Raw genomic sequence first — 27997 nt, forward strand, 5'->3', positions numbered from 1 at the left:
ATTCAGATGGATTAGCAAAGAGCTAGAGAAATTCTGCATTCAGTTCATCCTGTCTTTCCCATGTTGCCTCATCCTTTGCATTTTGAGTCCACTGTAACTCCAAGATTTTGGTAGGAGATTCAGTTTAGGTGAGATCATCTTGTATATTCAACTCCTCCATAGGTAACTGTTCCTTTGAAATTCTAAGACACTTCTTCAACTGAGAGATATGGAACACATCATGCACATCTGAGAGTTGATTGGGTAACTCCAATCGGTAGGCTACTTTTCCCATTCTCTCTAGAACTTAGAAGGGTCCAATAAAGCGAGGTGACAACTTTCCTTTAACCTGCGCATGCCTCTGATAGGTGACACCTTGAGATACATGTAATCACCTTCCTCAAAGGTCAATTCTCTCCTCCTAGTATCTTGATAACTCTTTTGCCTGGATTGGGCTATCCTCAGGTTCTCTCTGATGATCTGAACTTATGTTTCAGCTTCCTGGATAATCTCTGGCCCAAATAATTGACTCTCTCCTATCTCACTCCAATAAGGGGGGTTCTGCACTTCCTTCCATATAGCGCATCAAATGGTGCCATCTTGAGACTAGCTTGGAAGTTGTTGTTATAGGATAACTCACTATAGGGCAAACTCTTATCCCAACTACCTTCATGTTTTAGAGTGCAGGCTCTCAACATGTCCTTTAGAATCTAATTTTTCCTCTTAGTCTGTCCATCTATCTGAGGATGGTAGGCTAAACTAAAATTCAATTTAGTATCCATGGATTCATGAAGTTTCTGCCAGAAACGAGATGTAAATTGAGTACTTCTATCAGACACTATCTTCTTGGCACACCATGCAGACACACAATCCTTGACATATACAATTCTACCAATCTAGCTCAGAGTGAGTGGTCTTCATAGGAATGAAGTGAGCTACTTTAGCCAACCTATCCACAATTACCCATATAAAGTCATAACTAGCTTGAGTACGAGGCAATCCCACTATGAAGTCCATACTAATCTCTTCCGACTTCCATACTGGCACCTTTAATGGTAGAAGTAATCTAGCAGGCCTCTGATGTTCAGCTTTGACCCTCTGGCATATATCACACAAGGTACGTGCTTAGCCACATCTCTCTTCAACCCATACCACCAATACTTCTCCTTGAGGTCTTGGTACATCTTGGTACTACCAGGATGGATAGAGTAGGTTGAATCATGAGCTTCCCTCAAGATGGTGTCTCGGAGATTTCCCACATCTGGCACACAAATCCTTTTCCTGAACCATATAGTCCCTTGATCATCCTCTATGAAATCTGGAGATTTTCCTTCTTCCATAAGCTCCTTGATCTCCTTGATCTTGGCATCCTCAAGCTGTCCCTTCCGTATTTCCTGTTTTAGAGTCGATTCTATTTCCATAGTCACTCTTTTAGTACGAGCAACTATCCCCAAGTTGAGTTTCCCAAACTCCTTCATCAATTCATCAAGCATTTGAAATGCTAGAGCCATGTTGGCATGACTCTTCCGACTCAAGGCATCTGCAACCAAATTTGCTTTACCAGGGTGAGAGTGAATCTCCATATCATAATCCTTGATCAGCTCCAACCAACGGTGCTGCCTCAGATTAAGGTCCTTCTGAGTGAAGATGTACTTTAGACTCTTGTGATTAGTGTAGATCTGGCATTTGGTTCCAAGAATATAATACCTCCAAATCTTCGAGGCATGCACTACTGCTGCTAACTCCAAATTATGAGTAGGATAATTCTGCTCATGTTTCCTCAATTGCCTGGATGCATAGGCTATAATATGTCCCTCCTGCATAAGAACACAGCCTAAGCCCTCTTAAGACGCATCACAATAGATATCAAAACTCTTCTGCAGATTTGACATCGCTAGCACTGGAGCTGTAGCCAATCTCTTCTTCAACTCCTCAAAGCTAGCTTGACAGGCTTTAGTCCACTTGAATTCCTTTCCCTTCTCTAATAGTGATGTGAGAGGCTTCACTATTTTAGAGAATCCTTCAATGAACCTACGGTGGTATCCAGCAAGTCCAAGAAAACTCATGAGTTCTGTAACTGTCTGTGGTGACATCCACTTCAAAACATCCCTAACTTTGACTGGATCCACTGCAATTCCTCCATTGGTGATGACATGACCAAAAAAAGAAACCTGATTGAGCCAGAAATCACACTTGCTGAACTTTTCATACAACTGATTCTTCTTGAGCTTCTAGAGTACTAGCCTCAAATATTCCTTATACTCTTCCTCATTCTTGGAGTAGATCATAATATTATCAATGAATACCACAACAAACTTATCAAGATACTCCATAAATACCTTGTTCATCAGATACATGAAATAGGTGGGTGCATTAGCCAACCCAAACGACATAACTGTGTACTCATAAAGCCCACATCTGATGGTGAAAGCGGTCTTGGGAATATCGGATGGCTTGATCTTCATCTGATGATAGCCAGAAAGCAAATCAATCTTGGGGAATACCTTGGCTCCTCTCATCTGATTAAATAAATTTTCAATGTGAGGCAATGGATACTTGTTCTTGATGGTCACCATATTAAGTGATCTGTAGTCCACACACATCCTTTGAGTACCATCCTTCTTCTCTACAAAGATGACTGGTGCTCCCCATGGTGATGAACTAGGGCGAATGAACTCCTTATCCAATAATTCCTTTAATTGATTCTTAAGCTCTTTTAATTCATCAACAAACATTCTATATGAATGCTTAGAAATAGGTGCAGTGCCAGGTAAAAGATTAATAACAAACTTAATATCTTGGTCAGGTGGCATACCTAGTAACTCATCCGGAAAAACATCTGGGTAGTCACACACCACTTTGATATCCTCCAAAGCTTTCCTACCCAACTGATTCACTACACAATCTACTGCTGATAGTAAAGTAGCCACAAATTCAATCCTTTCCCCATCAAGACTGGTGAGAAGAACTGACCTCTTGGCACACTAAATGACCGCATCAAACTTGTTCAACCACCCCATCAAGACCGCTGAGAAGAACAAATATGAAGGATTCCTTGAAGTGAGAGTAAGAAGCATAGAGTGAAAAGAATGACAAAAGCAAGATAAAGAAGCAAGTAGAGCAATAAGGATGAGATAAAAGCAAGAATAAGCATATTAAAGAAGATTTAAAGCAAGCATTAAGTAAGAATGGCTAGTAAAGCATTATAATCTTTAAATTCGATCATTTTCTAACTAGGCTAACATCCTACAGTTAACACAGCTCTGGTACCACTTCTGCCACACCCGATTTTAAAGGCAAAACCAGATGAATAAGTTACATGTGCGCCAGGATCAAGTTTCACACATGCAACGACTTCAGTAAATACCATAGGCAATGCCAAAACATAAATAGAATATTAAATTTATTACATGACTGAAAGTCTTTAATTCGAATAGCAAAACGAGTCTTTATCCTAACAGCGGAACTCTAACGATGACGACGACTCCACGGGTAGTTGACTGGTGGCACATGTACGCCTACAACTCCTCAAAGTCTTCAAGAACATAAAAGTATGGGGAAAAACTAGGCAAACCTTAAATAGGACCCATCATGTTTCTAAACATAAAGTGCATAGCAAATGTGGTTGCATAGGATCAAATTGTGATCAAGGACACGACTTGCCTTCCTGAACTTGCCCTTGCTGCTCAAAGACTTCAAAGCCTTACAGGTGATATTTTATAAAAGAAAAGGGGCTAAAACAGAAGAAAAAGAACCTAGATCTAATTACTTTTGAACTAGTAGATGGATCTCGGGTGCAAAAAGAGAAAACAATGAGGGCTCTTTAACAAAAGTGGCGTGGGTGGCTCTGGTTGACCGGTATTGACCCAGTTTGACCTAGCCCAGATTAGATCTAGACCGCTGGGTCGCGATCGAACGGCTGGCGGTAGGCCGAGAGGAAGCGAGCGGCGCGCGAGCGGTGGAGATGGCGGTGCGCGGCGGCGGAACAGGGCTGACTCATCGGAATCAGCTTGTATTCGAGCGACCGGCCACAAGAAGCGACGTGATTTGGCCCTGGAGTCACCAAGAGGGTGGCGAAGCAATATGTGCGGGTTTACGATAGGATTAGAAGGTGACGGTGACGTGAAGCTTGAAGAGGTGGCACGGCGGCGGACCGGCAAGTCCAGCGAGCTCGGGGACGCGAAGGAAGTCACGGGAGCGCACGAGATCCTTACGAGCGGCTTCCTTACCACGACATAAAGCTCCGGGTAGTGATCTTGTCGATGACAAGGCAACGAGAGCAGAGATCGAGTGCAGCGGCCTGGCCACTCGGGTTGTGGCACGCAGGTGGCTCTGGAGCTCGAGCGCGGGGCTTAGGGCTTGGTGAGGGTCAGTGCGAGGTGGTGACGTGGTTTATAAAGCCCTAGGGGTGGCCTTGGCGTGCAGGCCAAGCCTTGAAGGTGGGGGCGCGCGCGACACGGACTCGAGCTCGAGTTCAGCTCAGGTGTGTGTGGGAGGAGGGGGATGACGGGTGGGGGCCACCCGTCAGCGACACGTGGCGGAGGCAGGCGCTGGAGCTAGCTGGTGCGGAGAAGGCAGGCTGCTGCTAAGCTAGCCTTCTAGGTTGGCTTCTACGGTACTGCTTTTGCGGATCTAGGCCAAAAAGAAACGCAGGCTAAAAGAAGAGAGAGAGAGAAAGAAAGAGAAAGGTTCGCCTATTGTTTAAAAGGGATTCAAACAATAATTCAAACATGAGCTCAAACACAAATTTGAACTCAACACTAAAAGAGAAAATGTACCAACATGAATGCAATAATGAAATGCTATGATTCATTAACTTATTTTTAAAAAGATTTAAATGCCTAATAAATTAAATGCAACTTCAGAAAATCCTAAGTCCTTAGACACAAGCCATTAAATTCTAGCAAATTCTAACAAATTTTATTAATTTGCTAAAGTTTGAAAATTAGGGTGTTACACCGTGGCTCCTATTCTCTCCTCTTCAGCGAGCTTTTTAGGTGAAGACCTTGACTAGTTTGGTCGGATGATGGCGGCGCAGTGGTGTCATCCCCTCCCTTTAGGCGTCGTCTTAGGAGCTCTGTCGATTGACACTGCCACTCCTAGCTCTCTTGGGTGGTTGGTGGAGGTTGTTCAACAGGTGTGATTGGTCGTATTACTACAGAACGTTTCTGACATCAAGAGTTTATAAGTAGACGAGTGATGTGAAGATTTGTTGCTGCATGAATACAAAACAAGGTTGATGTAATGACGTAGAAGAAGTTCGAAGATTAGTCTTTCTAACTTTCTTTCTTAGGGGGTGTTTGGATCCCCGGGCTAAACTTTAGCCCCTGTCACATCGAATGTTTGGACACTAATTAGAAGTATTAAACATAGGCTAATTACAAAACTAATTTCACAACCCCTAGGCTAAATCGCGAGACGAATCCATTAAGTCTAATTAGTCCATGATTTGACAATATGATGCTACAGGAAACATTCACTAATGATAGATTAATTAGGCTTAATAGATTCGTCTCGCGATTTAGCCTAGGGATTCTACAATTAGTTTTGTAATTAGCTCATGTTTAATCCTCCTATTTAGCATCCAAATATCCGATGTGACACGGACTAAACTTTAGCTCCAGGATCAAACACCCCCTTAGTCTTGTGTTTTTCTCTTGTTTGTTGGGTTTTTCAGTTTTGAGAATTGGAGTATAAGAACTCTTGTAATTTGAAGTCGCGATTGTATACTGCAAGTCTGACGTGTCCTACCTGTGGACGTGCAACGTCAGCCCTTTGGTTGTTGCGTTTTCAATAGAAGGAACAATGGATGCTTCCGGTAAGTCAATGATTATTTCACTAGTATAATATTAGCAACATGAGGCCAGGATAATGAACAGGTGGAGCAGAACCCTCAGATCAAGAACTTTTTAAAATTGTGCATGTAGAGCTTTTTCGAAAAGCTGCTACTGAATTTTTTCTGGACTTCCAGCTTGTCGGAAGCCACATGAAAAATTCGTTGTTTATTTAAAACTTTTCACGTTGATGCTAGGGAGGTCAATGCATCCTTCCTATTGTGGGCAAGGAACCCAAACCAGGGTGCCCACGTCTCCGTGGGGCGCAACCAACCAATTGGGATGCTCCCGGTTCTTCAAAGTCAGCCGTAAAATGGTGTCCTGCATATCCAGATGCTTCGATATAGAGGGCGACACCTATACGTCGTTCATAAAGGTTTCGTGTAGACAAGTGTGCTGGTGTACACCTGGATGGATAGGAAAGAGGACGACAAGGGTTACTTCCAGGGGTAAAATTTCAGCATACCAAAATGGGAGGAGGAGATAAGGTTGTTTATGTAGGGGAGAAAATGTTTATCTGCTTGGGATACTTGTGCTGAGGTGTGTGCTACTCATCTCGTAGCTGTAAATCTTATCAAAAGGCTCAATATAAAATTTTCAACCCCTTCCTGCAGATAGGTTCCTTCTTGCAGGATAAACTCCTGCTCTAGTAGTTACTTTGAGAGATTCCTTTCTGTTAGAGGGAAAGAATTGGCTGAACTGGGGGAAAATGGTATTAGCCATTTTTCTTGTTTCTTCCCACGAGATGAACAAGCATAATTTGGTTAGTTTTCATGTTCAGCTCACAGCTAAAAGTGACTAATATTCAAGTTCATCTGAACTGACTTTGGGATTCCGCTGAAATTCACTTTGACACTGAAATCTAACTGCACGACAACCGTTAGAATAAAACAAACGTGGCCATCCTCAAGAACAAATCACATGAGCTTGCTAACCCTCATACTCTCAATCGCAGTCACGTAAGAATTCACGCATGCAAAAACCTATATGAACTCAAAACTGCTCCTCCAATTGAAGCGAGAGGGCATTATTTCCAAACAAAATTTGTAAAGCTACTCGCGCATCTTCCTCGCCCTACCCCGGCCCTCCCGCTGGGCACGGCGAGCATCATCATCGCCTTGTCCCTCTTGGCCCTCCGGTCGACGATGACATGCGGCGGCACGAGGACATGGCTGCTGACGACGACGCTACCGGCACCGACGCCGGCGGGGCTCACGCAAAACTTGCTGAACCCAGCTGATACTTCGGTACCTTTTGCACCGACGGCGTCCACGACCTTCCGGCCGGGGATGTCGATGGGGGAAGAAGCTTTCTGCCGGAGCTGCAACTTCATCGGACGCCGGGGCTCGCCGGAGTACTCGCCATCGTCATCGGTTCCGACGTGAGCGTAGTACACCCTGGGTGACTCCAGGACTTCCGCTGCATCTGGCCATAGGATGTCTGCTTCTTGGAACTCTTCCTCTTGCAGCATCGTCTCGCTTGACTACTTGCTCCGGGTGTATTTATGAGAGGATAAGAACGTATTAGTAGTACTAGCTAGTGGACGTACGATTATTTGTAATCTCGGAATATTTATTAATCCATAGTCATTTTCCTGGCCTGTGTCGATTATATATTATCGGTTAGGAATTGCCAGCAAGTTACTGCACTTGTTGTGGTCTATGTGCACTATTGTTTGAGCAGGTCAAGAACTCCTAAGACATGCAGGAAAGAAAGATCGCTGAATCAGCAGCAACGTGTAATGGTGCGCGTCTGAAGAAACCAGCATTTTCAATCCATCCTTTTCAAAAGAAACAATGTTTCTCCGAACCAAATTGGCGAATGCACTGATGCACATGGTTATTTTACACATCAACACACTGCACATCTACGACTGAATTCACCTCACGTTTCGTATGAATTTACAAACGAATGCAAAATGCCTCGCCACATCAATCAATTCTTTCTAAGCCTCAATTCCACAAAAGGAACCAATGGAACTGGACGGCGGACGCTGCTGCATTGATGCTAATGCTAAGCTAACCGAGGAGGCAGATCGACGCGGCGCCGCGGGGCGCGCGCCGCCGGCTGAGGCTAGCTCTCGATGAAGCCGGTCATCCGCAGGACGGAGTCGCGCACGCGGCGCAGGTCCCGGCCCTTGAGCGTCCGGCCCTGCCCGGAGCACACCGACGAGGAGGCCGCGGCCGCCCTGCGCCGCGCCAGCAGCACGTGCGGCGGCACCACCTCGCCGGCCTGGTCCTCCTCCCCCCAGAACGCCTCCCGCTCGTCGGCCCGTGCGCCGGAGGCAGCTGGGATCTCGACCGGCTCGGTGAACGGCCGGCGCTCGGCCACCGCGCACCTCGACGCGCTCTGAGACATCCTCCTCCTCCCGCTGCTAATTGGCCGGCTCTGAAGCTGCGAATTGCAATGAGCTAGCTAGTGGCGACAGGGATTGAAATGCGGTGGCTTTGTCCAAACCTTTCCCCTCTGCCGCTCGCCGCGGCGCGAGGTATATATAGAGGGGAGAGGGCGGGCGCGGCGCGCGAGCAGCTGGGGAACCTGCGGCGGCCACCTAGCCCGCTGGCTTCGCTAGCTACCCGTCAGCTACAGGCGTGGACACGGGCAGCTAGACTAGCCAGGTGCCGTGTGGCGCTGCGCCGCGTTGTGTGACAGGTAGGTATGCGGCGTGGCCGTGGGGGTTTGACACTTTGACGTACGAAACGGGAAGGAATAATTCGGCCGGCGCGGCGCGGCGCGGCGGTTCAGCTCGGCCGCTCGGCCGGCTGCCTTTGGGGGAGAGAAGAATCGAGGGCAAAGCCATATTCCAACGTGTTCCTTCCCTTCCAATCCGGACTATTCAGTTCGGTTGCGCGGCGGCGCAAGTTTGGCGATCTCCGCGTGCCAACTCGCGATGCTTTTCCGACGTGCTTTCGGACGTCGTATCCTGTCATCCCTGACACCAGTTCGTGTTCTGTCCTGGCGTCAAGAAAAAGTTGATCGGGTCGTTTACTAGGCGTGTTTGGATACACCTGTCATATCGGATGTTTGATACTAATTAGGAGTATTAAATATAGTCTAATTACAAAATTAATGGAGTCTAATTCGCGAGATAAATCTATTAAGCCTAATTAGTTCATGATTTGACAATGTGGTGTTATAGTAACCATTTGCTAATGATGGATTAATTAGGTTTAATAGATTCGTCTCTCGAATTAGTATAGGGTTCTGCAATTACTTTTATAATTAGCTCATATTTAATCATCCTAATTAGCGTCCAAATCTGATGTGATCCTTTTAAAATTTAGTGCCTCGTATCAAACACCCGGTTTGGTCGGGCCGAAGGAGGATATGCTATGGTCGTCGTGTTCGTCCCCACGTGTGCGAATCTGCGTGTGCGGGTAAATGACAAGACGTCCGGCAAAGGGATTGCACGCGTGGAGCAGAGACTAGGAACAGTACCATATGTCCATATTGCTCTGCGACAGAAACTGCGGCGTTGCGTATTTGCCATATTGGGAGAGGAAATCTCCTTTTCTTGCTGAACAGATTTTGTTTGGACGGCACGTATGCTTCAGTTGGAAATTGCCACATGCCTATTTGCTCCTCTCACTGTAGACCATGGAGTATGCTTGCGGCATGACAAATTTCACCATACAAGGCCATGGATGTTACATTGTTACTGTTACTGGTGTCAAATCGTACGTCTGGGTTCGGTAAACGCGCCTGCACACAGTAGGTCCAGTGACCGATCGACGACTTGCTTGCCTCATCGCATATGCATCATCTCTGATCAAGTTGGGTTGACAGTGCTGTTTGCGAGGCATCAGGTAATCTCTCGTGGATACACAAAGAACAAACAAAAACAAAATTCTGAATCAGGATAAGCTGAGCTTCGAAGTGTCAATCGTGCTGCTAACTCTAACCCACCTGGCAATTAGCCAGACCGGCAGTTGCCATGAGGATCAGCTTAGCTAGCTAGCTAGGTTGCACGCGCGGCTAGGATGCTAAACCCTAGCATACCAAACACGCAACTTTTGTAATGAACCCGTCGTTAGGACAGGAGCCGTTGTTCCGGTGCTCTTGACATCCGGCTGTGCGCAACGAACTTAACGTGCTTCAGCTGGTAACTAAAGGGAAACGGGCACGTCAATGTCGCGGGCTGGAAAGCAAAAGCAAGAGGGCCCCCGGCATGCCGCATTGCTTTTGCTTGACTTGAAAAGACTATCAAAATTGCAAGGTACTGTACTGCTGCAAGTTAGGCCCTTCGCTTATCCGGCCTGCGTATCAGATGATTAGATCATGGCTGTTGTAATACATCGCATACTGCTTCCAGGGTTCATACGTATTGGTTCCTGTTAATTTTGTATGCAGTATTTTTTTTACAAGTCGTGCAACTATTTAGCAACAAATGGTGCATTCAGTTCTGAAGAAGACGCGAGTCACTGAGTTACTGTAGCTTCAGATAAACTTGCAGGACCATATATCCTTATGCCCGTAAAAGCAAGAGCGTGCGGTGCCGTCATTGTCGAGTACATTATGCGGATAAAACCAAATTGCCACGCACCTGTGCCGCTGAATTTTCAGAGCTTACTTCTGGGAAACGGACAATCTACCAGTTGTCCGTACAGAGTAACTCGATAGAATATCCATCGACTCTGGACTCTAGCCACGAGTCCCGTCCCCGTAGCTTTCTACTGTGCCGTGGTGGCAGCATTTCAACGCACAGAAAAGTGGCGTGTTGGCTTAGCGCTACAGGCGTGGGTCATACACCTGTAACTTGGACGAGCGGACAGGGCGGTAAGGCATTGGAGCAGAGCAGGCATTGGCGCATTGCACCAGCCGGCGGTGCTCTGCACGCCACAGGCACTTCTCAGGACTGGTGTTAGTAGTACGGTTTGGATAAGGATACGAGCATCGTGCGATTGACGACGAATAATATAGGTAGTTTAACAAAAAGATGCGCCAGAAATTCGTGATTCTTTTGGCAAGTAAATGCCTCTGTTAATAATGCAGGAGTGCTATCACATCAACTTTGCTAACAGCTGATTACCGAGCCAGAGACCCAGTTGGTTTTTGTTTTCCAAGCAATGCAGAAGAATTTAAAAGATCACCTGTGCACTCCAATTTTCGGCACAAGCAAAATCACGCGACGAGAACAACGATGGGGCTCCTCACGACATGGACGCCGTCGCTCCACGCGTACGATCCCGCAACGAACTGCCCCCTCACCACGCCTCCGTTACTCGTCCCCGTCGCTCTCGCTTCCATCCGTATCGTGAACACCTTCTTCTCGCCGGCGCGCGCGAAGCGGAGCCGCCTCGGCGAGACCTTGACGGAAACGCCCGCGGGCTCGGCCACGGCGACGGCGTACCGCGCCTCTCCGGACCCGACGTTTGTCACCGTCCGGCGCACGGTCACCGTGCCGTTGAGGCCGTGCACGGCCACCGAGGGGTGGTTCAGCTGGTACGGCGGCGGCGGGCGCGCCGGGCACGGGACGGAGCGGTCGAGCTGGGAGCCGGCGCTCGCGCACGCGAAGAGGAGGTAGTCCTCGTACGACGCGTCGTACACAAGGCCCGGGTCCAGCGCGTGGTTGGGCCGGATGTGGCCCGACCCGTAGTCCATGGGACCCCCGACCGAGCCGTCCCCGTTCATTATTGGGCCGCCTTCCGCGTTGTTGGTCGTTGCTGCGGGGCAAAACATAGAGCTTGATGATTATTTATTTGGTTGGGATTTAAGAAATTCCGATGCGGAGTGGGGAGCAACGGCCATGAGATGTTTACCGGTGGTCATGATGGCCGATCGGATCGCGGCGGCGCTCCAGTCGGGGTGGGCGGCCTTGAGGAGGAGGACGGCGGCGGAGACGTGCGGGCACGACATGGACGTCCCCGACATGATGTTGTACTGCACCACGCGGTGGTCGCCGTCGAGCTTCGTCGGCGACGACGCCTCGCTCCACGCCGCCAGGATGTTCAGCCCCGGCGCCGTAATGTCCGGCTGTATCGGGGGCACAGGTGAAATTAGTACACGGTCCAGGACAAAATAGTTGGTGATTATGAGATCTGTACGTACTTTGAGGATGTTGGGCTCGAGGACGTTGGGGCCGCGCGACGAGAACTGCGCCATCACCGGCGACGGCCGGACGTCCATGACGGTCCTCGACGGGACAAGAACCGCGGTCGGGCTCGAGCTGGAATTGATGTAGCCGAGGATGGTTTTCGCATCAGCCGCGGAGACCGCGGTGCCCGGGAGGATGTGCGCGTCGACGGGGACCTCGCTGCCGGATGCCGGTGGGTTGCCGAGCAGAATGGCCGCGCCGCCCGCGCGCTTCACCTCAAGACCTTTCCCGACCCTCAGGCCACTGCCTCTCAAGCACACGACGATCTTGCCTCGCACCTTGTCGGCCGACAAAGAGTTCGGCAAGCATTGGCTGCGCCGTTGAACAATGTTAGCACTAAGCACTGTCCATCGTCAGTAATTGAAGACGGGTTACTGCAGTTGATTACTCACTTGGAAACGTTAGCGGGAGTCCCAGGAACAACGGCATCTGCTGCATAAACCATAGGATACGGCTTGTTGCCGGGGAGCTGGAATGGTGTTACAGTTTGGCCCTGGTTCAAGACAAACCACAAGTCACATGTCACACTCCACTCGTTGCATGCACACAGAAGAACACGGCACGGTCCTCGTCTGCTTACCATGATCCCCACGCCATTGCCAAGCTTGATCGGGGAGTCGAAGGCGCGGTCGATGCTGCTGGCGCCGACCGTGAGCATCCAGGGCGCGAGGTTGGAGACGGTGGCCGGCTTGGGGCCCGAGTTCCCGCCGCTGCACGAGACGACGACGCCGCGCCTCGCCGCGTGCAGCGCGCCGACGGCGATGCCGTCGTCCTCGAACCGCATCGGTGCCCCCGAGGAGCCGATGGAGACGCTCATGACGTCGACGCCGTCGCCGACCGCGTCGTCCATGGCGGCCAGCATGTCGGCCTCGAAGCAGGTGTTCTCGATGTTTGGGTTGGGCCCCGGGATGGGCCAGCACACCTTGTAGACGGCCAGGCGCGCCAGCGGCGCCCCGCCGGAGGCCGTCCCCGCCGCGAACCCGCCCAGCGCGGACACGCCCGGCACGGTGCGGCCCGCGACGGTGGACGCGGTGTGGGTGCCGTGCCCGTCGTGGTCGCGCGGCGAGCGGAACGCGTACGTGGTGTTGAGGGCTTTGTAGTGCGCCTCGTAGGCCTTGAGGTAGTATCGCGCCCCAATGATCTTCCTGCTCCAATTCAAGGCTCCAATCAACGTTTATTCATTTTATCCCCGAGCAGGGCCGTACTGGAGATTTTGAGGCCTGGAGCAAATCAAGAAATGGGGGCCTATATATACTATAGTAGTGAAATACAAATAATCGAGATATATTTACATGCCTTTTTCATACAAAGAACTGCAATATGAAATTATGTACGTATTGATTAAAGGGCGAATATTACATACCAATACCTTCTTAACCTCTAGTTAAAGTCTAATAGTTGGGCCCCCTAATTTTTGGGAGCCCGGCTCGATCGCTCCAGTTGCGCTGCCTAATGTACGGGCCTGTCCCTAGTTCATTTTCATTTCCTGTAGATTACTCTACGTTGCTTAGTGTTAACTAGTTTTATGCCTCAGCGAATGAAACATCACATAGGGGGTAGGAGGTAAGTAAGGAGGTATCTGCTAAACTTTATCCTGTCACATCAGATATTTGAATACTAATTAGAAATATTAAACATAGTCTAATTACAAAACTAATTGCACAGATGGAGTCTAATTCGCGAGACGAATCTATTAAGCCTAATTAGTCCATGATTTGACAATGTGGTGCTACAGTAACCATTTGCTAATGATGGATTAATTAACCTTAATAGATTCGTCTCGCGAATTAGACTCCATCTTTACAATTAGTTTTGTAATTAGCTCCTTCTAATTAGCATCCGAACATCCGACATGACCCTACTAAAATTTAGCACCTCGTATCAAATACTCCTAAGACCATACGTGGACACGTGGCTTGCACATAGTCAGTTACAGTTAGCTTTGACTCGAGTAGCTTGCACAGTCTGAGTCTCTCAGAGCAATGATCAGTGGTGCTGGTGACACACACACCATTTCGGCCACTTGAAGATAAAGCAACACGTACCGAGGAAGGAACTTCTGACAAGGATCTCTGTTGAGTTGGTACGCATCGCAAGGATGTGGTATCACGAGATTACCTACTCGATGTTCAGCTGCAGCAGTACCTTCAGAGCAAAAAAATATCTAATCCGATTCAGAGGGTTTGTACGTATGCGGCGGTCACGTCTCGATAATGGCCCTCGTTTGTCCTGTCCCCGTGCATGCATGGCCGCAGGCAAATGACTAATAATTAATTAATTGGCAACCATGCAGAGAGGAGCTGAGGAGGAGGCGAGATTATAGAAAGGGAGAAGCTATACGTTGAGCTTATAGAAAGCGCAGAGCAGTGACTCGAGAAGACGCCAAGCTGGAGCCTTACCCTATGATTGGCCCTCGCGAGCTAAAGCTCCCGGGACGGGTTTGTTTGGACGCCTGCATATCATGGTCCCGATCCCGACTATACAGAACGCACGCCAGGCCCAGGCACATAGCTAGTGACAAAACCACTCCATAAACCGGTGCGTTTCACCTTTCAAGCGATCGAGGGGAATCTTGTCTGGGTTTGGGGTCGCCGCCGGCCAATAGTTCGCTATGCTATCGGCTCACGTGAGCCGATAGAGATGTCAGGTGGACGTCCAAGGGATGCCGTATTACCACTTTTCGGGGAGAAAAGAAATTGCAGCGGTCGGCTCTAGCGCGTGTGATTGCTGACCTGTTGCAAGACGAGGAGCTGAAGGATTGTCCGCTCTGGCACACCCCCTTCCACCGCGCCGGCACCGGCCCGAGCCCTTCGTCGCTGAAGCTCTTCGACTCCGGCCAGATCCCTGCCATTGCAAACAACCGAACGGGACCCTCCTGCATCAATGCATTCTTCCTTTTTCCACGCCATCATGCAGGACATTTTCAAAGAAAACAACGGCGCGGTGCACGGCGCTCTCTCTCTCACTCACCGGAGTCGAGGACGCCGACGATGACATCCCCGCTGGATTTGTCGAGTGACGGCAGCCAATCGCTGCCGTCGGGTCCCTTGAGCCCTTCCTCGAATCCCAGAAACTGCCAAGACCTCGTGGTGTGCGGCGCCCACCTCCCCTCGCTCCGGAACGCAGACACCACCTCGCTCCTCTCTGCAGCCGGCAGGCGGGGTGAAGTGTGCACAGAAGTCAAGTATCCGCCAGACGCAAAGTTACAAATCAAGAACTGTGAACTATACTGGACACGCACCTGATAGTTCCGTGGCCTCTTCCCGGGAGAGGATAGCCGCGAAGCCATTGAGGGTGTGCTTGTAGCTGTACAGCAGCGACGCCCGTGCCTCCTCCTCGCTGGTGAACGACAAAGAGCGTGTGTCATTATTGGTCGCTAGTCCATCTCCGCAAACTACCATAACATCAGAGCAAACGGAGCAGGAGAGGTGCGTGAGCGCACGCCATGTCGATGCGGCAGCCTCAAGCCTGCAGCCTGCAGGGTAGGGTACCTGCCCTTGACGGAGCGGAGGAGCGCGTGATGATCCTCCAGGATTGCTTCCTCCACCTTCGCTCCGGCGTGCCCGCCCAGGTACACAATGTAGACCTGTTCAGTTCACATTGGCGATAGTTCAGTTATGCAGCATGTCTCTTCTTTGCAAAACAAGCACTCAAATCTTTTCAAGTATGTTGAACCTGACAGAGCTGTGCTAACAGACTTTATCGGGTTCACTACCCAGCATGACGGGTGTAAGGATTTACAGGTGCATGAATAAAACCATCTGCACTGTCGATCTTAAGCAAGGGGAAAAAACATCAAATAAATGAAATAGAGTGAGCAGACGAGGACCTGGTCTTGCTTGCCGGAGGCGGAGGAGACTAAGGAAAGAGAAGAGAGGACAAGGAAGAGGGGAAGAAAAAGGCTCGGCGGCGCTACCGCTCCTCTCATAGTCTTCCTCTGGTGGTCGTATCCTGCTCACCTGCTGTGCGATAGGACGGCCCGCGAAGCTGTTTATATAGCGCCATCAGTAGTCAATCGCAGTAGTGCGGCCGAGCCACGCCGAGGTGATGGATAGGGGAGCAGAGGCAGACACGGACAGCCGAGTCTGACCCTCTGAACGAGATGATATTATTACATCTGCTAAGTCTTTCTTTTCCTTAACTCCATTAGATTTCCTAGTCTTATCCTACATTGCACCCTCCGTATCAGAAACCAATAAGGGAATATTTTCTCTTTAGTTAAAAAAAGGCGATCTTTGTTTGCAACTTGAGTCTGTGGTGAACTTGGACAGTTTGCAGCGCCCCTGCTTATACAATGCAATACACCCGATGCTGCAATCTCTGTCACGGTGTGTCACCCACTGTTTTTCTAGGCTTCTAGCTCCTCGCACTGCTCATGGGCCATAGTTGGATTGACAATTCGCCACGACCAGATATCCAGTCCAGAATCCAGATGCCCTGCTCCAAGGGTAACCGGCGAGCGGGCGATGTTGCAACTTGCAAGTATGCATCGACCACATGGTAATTGGGTGTCTCGAGTCCGAGCAAGCAAGCTCACTGTCGAACTATCTTCTTTGAATATCCACATCCAGAGGGGCTGTAGCCATCGACGTTGGTCCTGCATCAAGCACGCTTGCAGAACGCTCCATGACTAGAGATGCTCGCGTGGTCGTTTTGGCTATGGAAGGTGGCCCGTGCGTCGAAGCTGGACCGCCATCTTCTTCTTGCGTGCACGAACTGCACGCTCTGCCCGAGAAGGCGAGAACGGTCTGGGTCAACCGATGGTGGCCGTTACTTTCATCGTTCACTGATTAGACGCTTACAACCACAAAGCGCCAATCTCTCGTCGTCGCTAATCAGTACTGCACGCCGAGTGATACCTCGTGCTAGTCCAGATCTTGTGCGTGCCAGAAGCAGCACTGCACGCCGTTGGCAGCTACGATAGCTCTATATACTGTATCCATAATTCACAACAAAAAAGCTACAATTAGGTTGCAATAATTTTATAAGTTAGTTCAATAATAAAGATCATAAATAAAGTACGTAATGGCAATACAGATCATGCATGATACGACACAAACGGCCCCAAGTTTGGGAAAATCCCAGGTTAGTTTGTACGATACCAGACTAATTATATGCTGGTACTATTCTGCTCATCGGCTGGAAAAGCCCATTTAAGTATTAAAGCCCAATGAAAACCAACGCGGCAACACTTTGTGCCGCTTTAGCCCACGAGGCCTTTGATAACTTCAGAGTTAATCAAATCCAAATTCTCATCACCACCGGCGGCCTCCACCGATGACCCCAGCCGGAGCCTCTCGCCGCCGGCGAGCACCGCGACCCTATCTCCCTCTCCTCGTCCTCGTCCTCGTCCTCCTACTCGTCACCCCCCCGCCCCCACGCGCTTCCGCGCTCCGCGTCCCGCTCCGCCAGGCCGCCACCCTCGTCTCGCTCTCCCACTCGCTCCTCTCCCGCGTCGCCGCCACCCGCGCCGCCCGCGGGGACGCCGCCGCGGCCGCACGCGCCCGTCGAATCGCGTCCCTCCTGTCTTCTCGTGGCGCGTGGGGGCTCGGCTGGGACTACCTCCGGCACTACGCCTTCTCATCGGCCACAGGTTGCTGCCTCTCCTGCGCGGCCGCCGCGTCTCGCCTCCTCGCCGCTGCCGCGGAGGCCTCGCGCCTCCGTTCCGCCACTGACGCCGCCCAGTGGATGCGCCGCCACTACGGGGACGTCCGCGACGCCGCCGGGCTGCTTCTCAACGGCCTCCTCGACGCCTTCTCCGAACAGGTAACTGGCCTATTCACTCGTGGCGCCTTCGATTTGCGCAATGCTCTGTCGATTACGAACTTCTATTGGGGTTTAGGGGCCGTTGAGAGAGGTGGTGATGGATGTGAAGTGGGAGGTGGAGGAAGGGGAGTTGCTGAAGGATTGCCTGGAGGTGGGAGCGAAGGACTTGCAAGGCTTGCTCGTCATTGCCAAAGATCTCTTCGCTGGTGCTTCAAGGACTTCTTCACAGCATAGCGAACTCTGAGGTTCGGTGACTTTGGTTGTTTCTCTTTTCCGATCTTTTTGTGAACTCACCTCACGCATGCTTGTGTAATTTTAGTTTACTTTAGAAATCTTGATCTTGAATCAGGTTGTACAGGAAAAAAATCCTTGTGTTATGGCTGTTGTGCCTGCTACCATGTGCATTTCATTGTGGGAGGTGCATACTTGCTAATCTAAATCCGTTTATTATCAATGGCGCTTCCAATAGCTTTAGGCCTTTTTTCAACAATGCACATACTATTTTATAGATTTTGTGGAGGACGTTGGATGCACAAATTTCATATGCAAAATTTGCATAGTGATAATATAAGATTTAGTTAATCTTCAGTTAGGTATTTCCAGATGGAGCAAGGTTGCAGATATTTGGTGTGTCCAAATTTTGGAACAAAGAACTTATGATATGCCCTTTTTGGTTGAAGGAGGTGATACTTTTGTATGGCTATTAAACAGTAAAATGAAACCATCTAGAAAGGGGTTCTTCAACAGTCGAGAACTTGATATATCGAAAAGATGAACTGCCCAAGCTGTGAGCCCTACAACCACCGCACATGATGTTTAAAACAAACCCATCATGCTTAAAGAATTATGCACTTGCATTTGCAATTTTGCATGGTTATCTCATTATGCTACATAATTGGTCAGTTGATTCTATTAAAGTTACATGATACTTTTGTAATCCAATAATAAATGGAAACTTTTTTTATAACGATGAATGGAAACTTTTGAACTTTATTTGTATATGCCACTATGAAACGTCTAAAAGGAAAAGAAGATTTGAAATGCATAATTATCAACTATACCTTAACGCTAAGTCAATAGCACAACTTAGCGACATTGATAAAAATTGTCATAATGGAATTTCAGTTATTTAATCAAAGTGAATAAGAGAAAGAGATGATTTTTTTAATATGTAAATAGCAGTATAGCACCAGTTGAATTGTAAAGCCACAGGAAGTGCAGGCATTCTCCACGTGAAGCTCAGAAGAGAAAAGCCTTCTCAAACCAATGGTAATTGCAAAATTATGCTGCAGCACGTTGCAATTCCAGTCTTAAAGAAAAATGATTGTGGCTCAGATTTTTTTTGCAAATAATATTATACTATTTATGATCCTGTGCCATGTGAGTAATCACAATTCAGCGCGCTAACCAAGCATGGAGCATAGGGAAAGAAAGTACAGAATTTCCACTGTTTCCTGCAATAGTTCATGAATGCATCAGATGCAACGCACTGGACCCACTCCCACAACATGAAAGCTCCACTGCTGGGTGATCCTGCCTGCTGCACAGTTGTCTGTAGCCTGTAGGTTAAGATATCCTGCAATATTCAATGAGATTTTCTTTTCAAAACCGGGAAAAAGTTACCCAGCATTCAGTGAATTGAGAGTTAACTTCAATGATAATATCTTGAAGTCCAAAGATAGTGAGATATTCTATTTGTAAAATCTGATCAATTGCTGCTAGAGTAAAAACGTCTGCCAAAATTGAAAAAGTGACAACAATATTCCTGTTCATTTCGTCGATCCTAGCATGAGTTTTATGTAGAATCCACAGGACTTCTGCCAGGAGACCCAAAAATACTGGGTTGTTCCCATGTAAACTTGAAAGATGCATTACTTTCAGGGAAGAAAAACAAAATAGGGCATATTTTGCTGAAAGCAATTCTTGTTGTCTCTTTAACTGATGAGACCAACAGAAACTGGAAAGAAAATGCCATGCTAACAAGGGATATAGTCCTGTATGTTCCATATTGGACCACATTGGATTGTTGGTTGCTGGAATATCTTTGTGTTAACTGGTGCTGACATCTAGTTCCTTCTTGGCTATTGATTTCCCTGGTGGAAGTGCCGCTGGGGTGGCAAACCGTCTGTAAACATTTATCAAAGCAGTCTCGCATACATAAATGTTGTTTTCTGTGCACGCCTAGTATATAGGAGCAAAATTTTGCTTGCTGACATATCTTTGTGGTGATTACTAGTGTTCTTGTCTAGTGCCTTCTTGGTTATTAATGTATGCTTGGAATTGCAACCAGGATTAGAAACTGTCGGTTAAAACTTATCAACTGCTCCCACATAAATGTTGCTTTTGATGCACTTGTAGCGTAGTACTGTACAGTTTATCATTTCCTCATGTCACTTCCCTCTCAAGTTAGTGATGTGATGAATGGGTTACGATTTAATTCTGCATAGAACTGGGTCAAGTTGCCTCTGTTCCATCTGCCCCTCAACTCTGGTCATAACTGACTTGAAACAGCTTTAGTGCATTAGTTCCTGCAGTATGCATCTCCTATGCGACAATTTTAATCACACAATTCGAATTCTGGATATTTCGTAAGCATACTTTGATCAATCAGCATAGTCAAGGTACCCAGCTTTGGATATCAATATTTTGAACTGTGAATTGTTTGAATATCAATCTATATCAGACGTACAGAATGTGTTCTGGCAATGTACCTGCTTGTACAGTTATGGGCGCTCCAAACTTTGCGAGTCTTGATTAGGCTATAATGGGGCATCATTATTGCAAATTTACTACCATTTTGGTAAGCCAACAATTGTCTATTGTTAGTGCTTCACTCATCTTATTCTAGAAGCTCCTCCTGTCCAAATTATAAGAGGACGTCTGATTCCTGGGGCTGATCTGGTTCGTGCAAACGACCATGGTTGCTTGTACGATATGCATCTTGCCCCCTGCACAATCTTGACTGTAATCTGCTGTGTATGAATTATGAAAAGAAAATGAAGTTAGGCTCATATGTTTCATGAATCAATGCATGTAGCATATCTGAAACTGGTTTAGATTGTGTCTTAACGCTCCAAAACTAGTATGCTGAACATTAAGTAAGCTGGTAGCCATCAGTAAGAGGCATCGGTTAAGCTGATACGTGAAGGAAAAGGGAGTACGGCAAAGAGCTGATGCATTAGTGGTTGATGCTAATGTGATATGGTCATCATGAAATGTCTTTGTGAAGCTCTCCGTTCTCCAATTGCTGTGGTTTGAGCAATACGAACGGAGGGAGGGAGGGAAAACAGCACCCAACCCATGTTACATGTTTCATGCGCGCCTGTACATTAATGTAGCCTGGTTCGGCGTTAAAAACGGATTGAGGGTACTCTGGCCGTATGTCATTTTCCCATAGGCTGGACTGGTCGACATCATGCATCTTTTACCTACATTTGAGGCTTAAGGTGCTCACCAACTCGATGTATTTATTGCTGGATTTGATGCCCTCTAGATCTGCTTCCTGTACGTGTTGAAGAAAAAAAAAGCTATATTTTTTCTTTACGTTTGTAAATCATTTGAATTTTGACTCAAGCTACGGATGGGCAAGTGAACCTAGCTAGCTACCTGTGAATTATTGGTGGAGCAAGATTTGTAAATGCTGAATAGGACGAATTATTAGGATGTAATCATGTTGGCCGCCGAGAAAACCGATGGAATAACTACTACTGCAGTCTGCATGGACCAACAAGCGTTTTCTGCTGCTTATTTAGAGAATCAGCAATATAACAAGTCTCACAATGTAATAAACTCTTTATCTCTATCAATTGAGTACCTATTGTGCTTAGTAAAAGTATAAAACTGACTGGTTTCACTGTTTGCACCGGCTGATCGCCGAAAATATTGACATTTGTAGTGTTCAACCACTGACTGGCGGCTGGCAGTGTAACACTCAATGGTCAGCCAAGATATCTGTTCGCTGACTGTCGGTGCGGGAACTGAGCCTTTTCTCCCACAAGTGCAGCATATGCATCCACCGTCGTATACTCGTATAGCATCACTTGCACACCATAAACACCCATATGGCTCCATGCACATATGCCATGATCGCGCAACGCTTGCGCGGTACGTAGCAGGGTGCAGCAGCATCCACGGCGTGGCCCTGGTATCTGCCAAGACGAGCATCTCCGTATGTCCATGCAGTGCAGCAAATACTGCGATGGCCGCGCGTACTCGCACGAGTTAATACTACCCGTTAAAAAATTGAGCACGGGTCTAACGGTTAGTTCTCCAAAAGCTCCTTATGAACCTCGTTAGTACCGGTTAGGAGCTACCGGATGGAGGTTCCACCCGGTACTAATGAGTGACCTTTAGTACCGGTTGGAACTCCCAACCTTATCTTCCCGACCCCCTCCCTCTCCCTCACCCATCTTATCTTCTCGGCCTCCTCCCCTCTCCCTCACCCTCTCCTTCTCCTCTCCACCCTCTCCCTCTCCCCTCTACTCTCAGCTCCCCCCGACGACGGCGGCCGGCCCCTCCCTTCCCAGCGACGGCCGCTGCCTCCCTCCCTCCCTCCACTTCTCACTCTCGAGGTCGGTCGGCACCTCCTCTGCCTCCCCTCTACCCCTCACCGGCAGTGAGGAGCAGCGGCAGGGCGAGGTGAGGTGGCGGCGTGCAAGGTGAGGTCTGGCGGCGTGGGTTGCAGACCACAACGGCGGGTGCGGCTGGGATCGGAGGGGGGCAATGGCGGGCGTCGACTGCGAGCGACGGCAAGTTGGGCTCGGGCTGGTAGGATTTTTTTTATTTTTTAATACCCCTTTAGTACCGATCATTTAATCCGACCCTTTAGTACCGAAGTAGCAATACCGATTGCACAACCGGTACTAAAGGAGTCGGTACTAAAAGTGCTTTCCTCAGCAGTGACCAGACGACGCCCGGATTGCCGGCCGAGTCGGGCCGGTTGGTACCAGCAGCTAGCTAGGCTGCGCTCCAGATTTTGGCCGTGGTCCGTGGAGGAGTCGGAGCCCGGGCAGACACGGTCGTAACTGCCCGGGCTCCGACTCGAATCACACCTGGCTGGCTGCACCTGCACTGCACGGAGAATCGGAGATTGGACAGTGAGCAGTGAGTCTTTGCTGCCAGCTCGCGAGTTTCGCAGCCGTATCTACGAGCAGAAATTACGCAAGCCCGTGGATCATCGAAATGGCCACGTTAACGTTACCTTGTTCGCAAAGAAAAGAGAGAGAGAGAGTTCGCGGCCCTTTCTGCTCGTGATGACTTAGCAGCCCGTGAATGTGAAGACCGTAGAAACCTAGAAAGCGTGCGTGCGGGAGCAAGGGAGGAGATGAGAGGGGTCGTGCGCACGCACGCACGCGGCCCCGCGTTCGGGGAAGTAAAGCGCCGCCGCGGTAGGTTCCTCCTTCCGCGGCTGGCTGCCGCCCGCGTCGCGCGTCATGTGCTCCTGTAGCTCTAGTGCTGCTCGCCCGCTCGATCTGGGCGGCGCGGAATGCCGGCCAGCTCACTGTATCAGGGCATGCGTCGAACGAGCACAGGAAAATGATTTCAGAGGGAGGCGGCTGCAGTGCGCTGCTGTACCGTCGGCGACTCGGCGCCGGGGGGCTTGAACTTGAAGGCGCTCCCTCACGTTACCCCCTTCCCACCGCCATTAATGGTAGCCGCATGGTGCATGCCGATGCCATGCCTTATCTTTTCACTTGTACTGCTTATTCGGAGGGTGGGAAATGGAGTGCATGTGCTGATTCACGGACCAATCCGCGTCCACTTGGCCCTGCAGGTAGAGAGACAGTGAGCAGATTTGTTCTGAGTTCCTGATCGCTCACACCCGAGGGTACTAGTACTACAGGAGTAATCTTCACACGGATGACCGGGATTTTACTTGCTCCAGTTCCAGAACAGTAACCATTTCGCGTTTAAACTTTTTGTGCCGTTTTTCTTCTTCTGAATATAGGATCCGACATGTAAGAGATCAATGATTGAAGCGACGCCAGAGAGCCGCGCCCCACAACTGGCAACATATGCAGTCCGTTTTTTAAGATGAACATATGCATGCAGCCAATAGGTTCATCGTACTCTGGAGCGAGCTAGGGAACGAGTTGGAAAGTAGTTCCTGTCCGTGCGAAGCTCTATTGTTTTGTTTGTTTCTCAAGGAAAGCCATCCTTCCTGTTCTGTTGTCCTTCCGCCGAAAGAAGCGGCACGGTGAACACCTTTGCCAACCCAGTAAATGAAGAGGGGCTAGCTACCGGCGTCCCAGCCAATAGCCATGCCTGCCTGCCGCCGGCCGCTCCACGCCAGGGGAGTTATCCATGCGCATGCGCCCCACTCGACGCACCAGATCTAGCAGTGACCAGTGAGAGTGAGTGACTGTTGCAAGTCTTCCCTCGCCTCCCAGTACATACTCACGCGATTCACTAGCGCACGCTCAGCGCAGTGATAAAGAGATGTACTTTCACTGGGCGCGGCCTGGCCTGGCCTGGGGAATTCAATGAAGTGACGAGGTCGGCGTAACACCCTGCCGCAGCTGATGAACAGTAGTGGAGTTCAGCTCCGTGGGTAATCAGGTCCCTCGGACCAGGGCGCATCGTCACATTCGCGTAGCAGCTAGCGGAACCGCGCGCGGGGGCGACACGGCCACGTTGCCGCGATTCAATGCGCGGGCTCCCAGGCCTTCTCTCTCCAACTCGACGACGCACTCCGCTAGCTCATATGCAAGCGTCCGTCTCTGCACTGCCACTGCACACTGATGACGGACCTTCTCTCTCAGCTGCCTATATAAACCTCTGCGTGACCCGCGTGGTCTTCAGAGATAGCAGTCATCGTCGGCCGCCATTGGTCTGGTGCACTGATCTCTTTCTCCTTCTCTCTTCTCGCTCCCAGAGCTAAGTGATCGACATGGAGGTGAGGCAGCTGGCGTGCCTGGTGGCGGCGGTGAGCTTGGCGCTGGCGGCGGTGGCGCGGTGCGACCCGCAGGTGCCGTGCTACTTCATCTTCGGCGACTCGCTCGTGGACAACGGCAACAACAACTACATCGTGTCGCTGGCGCGCGCCAACTACCCGCCCTACGGCATCGACTTCGCCGGCGGCCCCTCGGGGCGCTTCACCAACGGCCTCACCACCGTCGACGTCATCGGTAAGCTTCACACATCATGGCCGGCCCCGGCCGGCGGCGAGGTCACACTGCACATTCAGGTCGAGAAGCAAGGCCACGCATGCAGGCGGCTGCCACCGCGCGCGCCCCCTGCCCGATCCATGACTTCTGGATCCTTGTCGTTTGCCACTAGTAGTAACTCATCAGTCATACGTGATGTGATGATGTTTATGGTCGTCATGCATTGCATTTGCATACATGTCCGATCGAATAGAAAATTCGGGAGGGACGTAAATTAAGACGGATGGGAGTTTCGTAGTTAGGTTGCATGCGGTTGGTGAACAAGAGCCAAAGCCAAGTTGCCGGTGTGGTGTGGCAATGTAGAACGAAGGGGTGTTCGGTGATTGTTGCCTGGAATTTAATGCGTACGCTGGGGTGGGTCGTAGAGATACGCAGCTGTAGCTAGTAGCTTCGTAGATCTGTATAGGAGTACGGGTAAAGATACTGTACATACACACTCAGAGGGCTCAGAGTCACAACTCACATGACTACACTCGGACTCGGAGCCCACGTACGCTGACGGTACAAAAGTTTTGCATGGCCTGTACGTACGTGTTGGAGCGATTCGCACCAAAAAACGTGCAGGTACTACGTGGCGTGACCGATCTCACACTAAGAAACGTGCTCGCAAATTGAATGCGTGTGCAGCTCAACTCCTGGGCTTCGACAACTTCATCCCGCCGTTCGCCGCCACGAGCGGCGACCAGCTCCTGGGCGGCGCCAACTTCGCCTCCGCCGCGGCCGGGATCCGCGCCGAGACCGGGCAGCAGCTGGGCGGGCGGATCCCTTTCGCGGGGCAGGTCCAGAACTACCAGACGGCGGTGCAGACGCTGGTGAGCATCCTGGGCGACCAGGACACGGCGTCGGACCACCTGAGCCGCTGCATCTTCAGCGTCGGCATGGGCAGCAACGATTACCTCAACAACTACTTCATGCCGGCCTTCTACAACACGGGCAGCCGCTACAGCCCCGAGCAGTTCGCCGACGCGCTCATCGCCGACTACCGCCGCTACCTCCAGGTGCTCTACAACTACGGCGCCCGCAAGGTGGTCTTGATCGGGGTGGGGCAGGTCGGGTGCAGCCCCAACGAGCTGGCCCGCTACAGCGCCGACGGGGTCACCTGCGTCGACCGCATCGACGGCGCCATCCAGATCTTCAACCGCCGCCTCGTCGGACTCGTCGACGAGTTCAACGCGCTCCCCGGCGCCCACTTCACCTTCATCAACGCCTACAACATCTTCGACGACCTCCTCGCCAACGCCGCGTCCTACGGTAGGAATCAAACCTGATCATTTCTTTTCCTCTGATCAACGCAGATTAACCAACGCGGTTACCTTGCCATGCAGGGTTCACGGTGACGAACGCGGGGTGCTGCGGGGTGGGCAGGAACAACGGGCAGGTGACGTGCCTGCCGTACCAGGCGCCGTGCGCCAACAGGGACCAGCACATCTTCTGGGACGCGTTCCACCCGTCGGAGGCGGCCAACATCATCGTCGGCCGGCGATCCTACCGCGCCGAGTCGCCCAACGACGTCTACCCCATGGACATCAGCACGCTCGCCTCCATCTGATGATCCATCGGCAACTCATCCGCTAATCCACCACCAAGGGTGGAAACGGGTCGAATTCAGTAGTATCCGTGCGATTCTTTCCTGTACAACCGCGTATATCTGTAATTTTTTACGAGGCATACTTTTGGTATAATTGATTCCATATGTTTCGGCTTTGCGTTAAGTTGGTGCATGCCTGAAAGGGCAAAAGATAAAAACAGGCAAATTTGTTGTGTAGCTTAATTGGAGAAATGTACAATTTAACCGATAAGGATTTCACAAGTACACCAAATTCGCCGCTTCTTCAAGTCAAATCATGTCTGTATCTTGGCAAGCCCGACGAAATGATCAAACACACGCACACCATGTCTGCACAGGTAATTACACAACCGATGGAAATACAGCGATCCACGCTTCGTTTTTCACCCGGAGCAATTCAGAATTTCAGATTGCTTCGCCTTCACCCCACCTCAAACTACGAATTCCTTCACTTCACCGCACGCTAAGCTAGGTCCTCTTTGCCTCCTCTTCAGCCTGCACAAGTTTCAGAAACTTCTCCGTCAGAAAAGAGCAAAGAGATTCTGATCCCAAAACCATTGTGGAAAACTCTCTGGATCAAATCAAGACAAAAGATAAACAGAAACTCACGGCTCTGATGATCTTGTCGAGCGCGTCGGGCCCGTGCGTCTCGATGAAGCGCTCGACGGACTTGCGCGCGTCGAGGCTCATCATCTGCAGCACCCGCCGCTGGCGCTCGTTGTAGTAGGGGTTCACGTAGTTGCCGATCTTGAAGTAGCGCCGGACGTGGGCCTCGTAGATGTAGGCCGCACCGTTGAAGATTGGCAGCACCAGCCAGCAGCAGAAGAGCAGCTTCATGTACGGCCACAGCGGGAACCTGAAGAGGAAATGAAAGGGAACGCGCGCAAGAGGATGAAATCGTCAGAATGATTGATTCAGGCACACGAGATCAAACTGAAGGCTGACGAGAATGCAGGGCTGCTTACCACTGCAGGACTTTCCAGCAGGAGAGCTCGAGGAGGGTGATCAGGGAGTACAGGACCCAGTAGGTGAGCCACTGCTGGTCGTCCAGGGAGGAAGGGCTCTCTATCGCGCGCATCGACGCGTACCTGTCAATTTGTTCATGGGCAAACTCTGTTAGAATTCAGAATACAGGGCTAGCAAAAAAAATATCATGGTCCTGTGTTGATTGTTTCAGAACTGAAAGGGTGGATTGTTACTTACAGAGGATAAAGGAGCATGATCCCTGGCCTGTCCAGTGCAAAAAGGAAAAAGGAAATGGAGTTAGAGTTCATATGGATCAAAGGACACAACAAGAGCAAAAGGCTTGGGACGGCCATTGTTGCCAGAACTTGTATGGAACAGAAACACTACAGGAATGTACAGCTTACCCAACAAGGGCGTCCAGATTTCTAGCAAGGGCACCAAGAACACCCATGGTCCGTCGTCGAGCAGTGTGCTGTATGGTTTCTTGTCTCCTTCTCGTACTGCGATTCCGACTTGCGAGAAGCCTGTCCGGATGTTCTTGATCTCCTTACCCGTTTTGCGACGGTGTTGTAGATGACAAGGGATGCGCAGATGCATTTATACTTCTTTAGGGGATGTTTAATAT

General features: G+C 49.9%; 5 protein-coding genes across 5 annotated transcripts; 2 read left to right on the top strand and 3 right to left on the bottom strand.

Annotated features, from left to right (window-relative positions):
• Window positions 1–6669: 6669 nt before the first annotated feature.
• LOC117858286 (protein S40-1-like) lies at window positions 6670–8386 on the bottom strand. Its single transcript, XM_034741328.2, has one exon. The coding sequence runs from the start codon at window positions 8169–8171 to the stop codon at window positions 7887–7889; it is 285 nt and encodes a 94-aa protein (XP_034597219.1). The 5' UTR covers window positions 8172–8386; the 3' UTR covers window positions 6670–7886.
• Window positions 8387–10750: 2364 nt separating this feature from the next.
• LOC117858402 (subtilisin-like protease SBT5.6) lies at window positions 10751–15876 on the bottom strand. Its single transcript, XM_034741461.1, has 10 exons — window positions 15737–15876; window positions 15399–15493; window positions 15149–15246; window positions 14878–15051; window positions 14640–14751; window positions 12488–13052; window positions 12300–12400; window positions 11862–12219; window positions 11573–11786; window positions 10751–11476 (listed from the first exon to the last, which is right to left on the bottom strand). The coding sequence occupies exons 1-10, from the start codon at window positions 15833–15835 to the stop codon at window positions 10935–10937; spliced, it is 2358 nt and encodes a 785-aa protein (XP_034597352.1). The 5' UTR covers window positions 15836–15876; the 3' UTR covers window positions 10751–10934.
• A 514-nt stretch (window positions 15877–16390) lies between these two features.
• Window positions 16391–18127, top strand: LOC117858403 (uncharacterized). Its single transcript, XM_034741462.2, has 2 exons — window positions 16391–17673; window positions 17750–18127. The coding sequence occupies exons 1-2, from the start codon at window positions 17185–17187 to the stop codon at window positions 17915–17917; spliced, it is 657 nt and encodes a 218-aa protein (XP_034597353.1). The 5' UTR covers window positions 16391–17184; the 3' UTR covers window positions 17918–18127.
• Window positions 18128–24443: 6316 nt separating this feature from the next.
• Window positions 24444–26551, top strand: LOC117856833 (GDSL esterase/lipase At5g45670). The gene is made up of 3 exons (XM_034739259.2): window positions 24444–24800; window positions 25467–26090; window positions 26165–26551. Exons 1-3 carry the CDS (start codon window positions 24563–24565, stop codon window positions 26386–26388), a joined length of 1086 nt encoding a protein of 361 aa, XP_034595150.1. The 5' UTR covers window positions 24444–24562; the 3' UTR covers window positions 26389–26551.
• A 59-nt stretch (window positions 26552–26610) lies between these two features.
• Window positions 26611–27957, bottom strand: LOC117856835 (HVA22-like protein f). The gene is made up of 5 exons (XM_034739260.2): window positions 27777–27957; window positions 27610–27636; window positions 27372–27494; window positions 27016–27262; window positions 26611–26901 (listed from the first exon to the last, which is right to left on the bottom strand). Exons 1-5 carry the CDS (start codon window positions 27821–27823, stop codon window positions 26875–26877), a joined length of 471 nt encoding a protein of 156 aa, XP_034595151.1. The 5' UTR covers window positions 27824–27957; the 3' UTR covers window positions 26611–26874.
• Window positions 27958–27997: the final 40 nt, after the last annotated feature.

The sequence above is a fragment of the Setaria viridis genome, chromosome 5 (genome assembly GCF_005286985.2).
Source record: "Setaria viridis chromosome 5, Setaria_viridis_v4.0, whole genome shotgun sequence".
In the NCBI taxonomy this organism is placed as follows: Eukaryota; Viridiplantae; Streptophyta; class Magnoliopsida; order Poales; family Poaceae; genus Setaria; species Setaria viridis.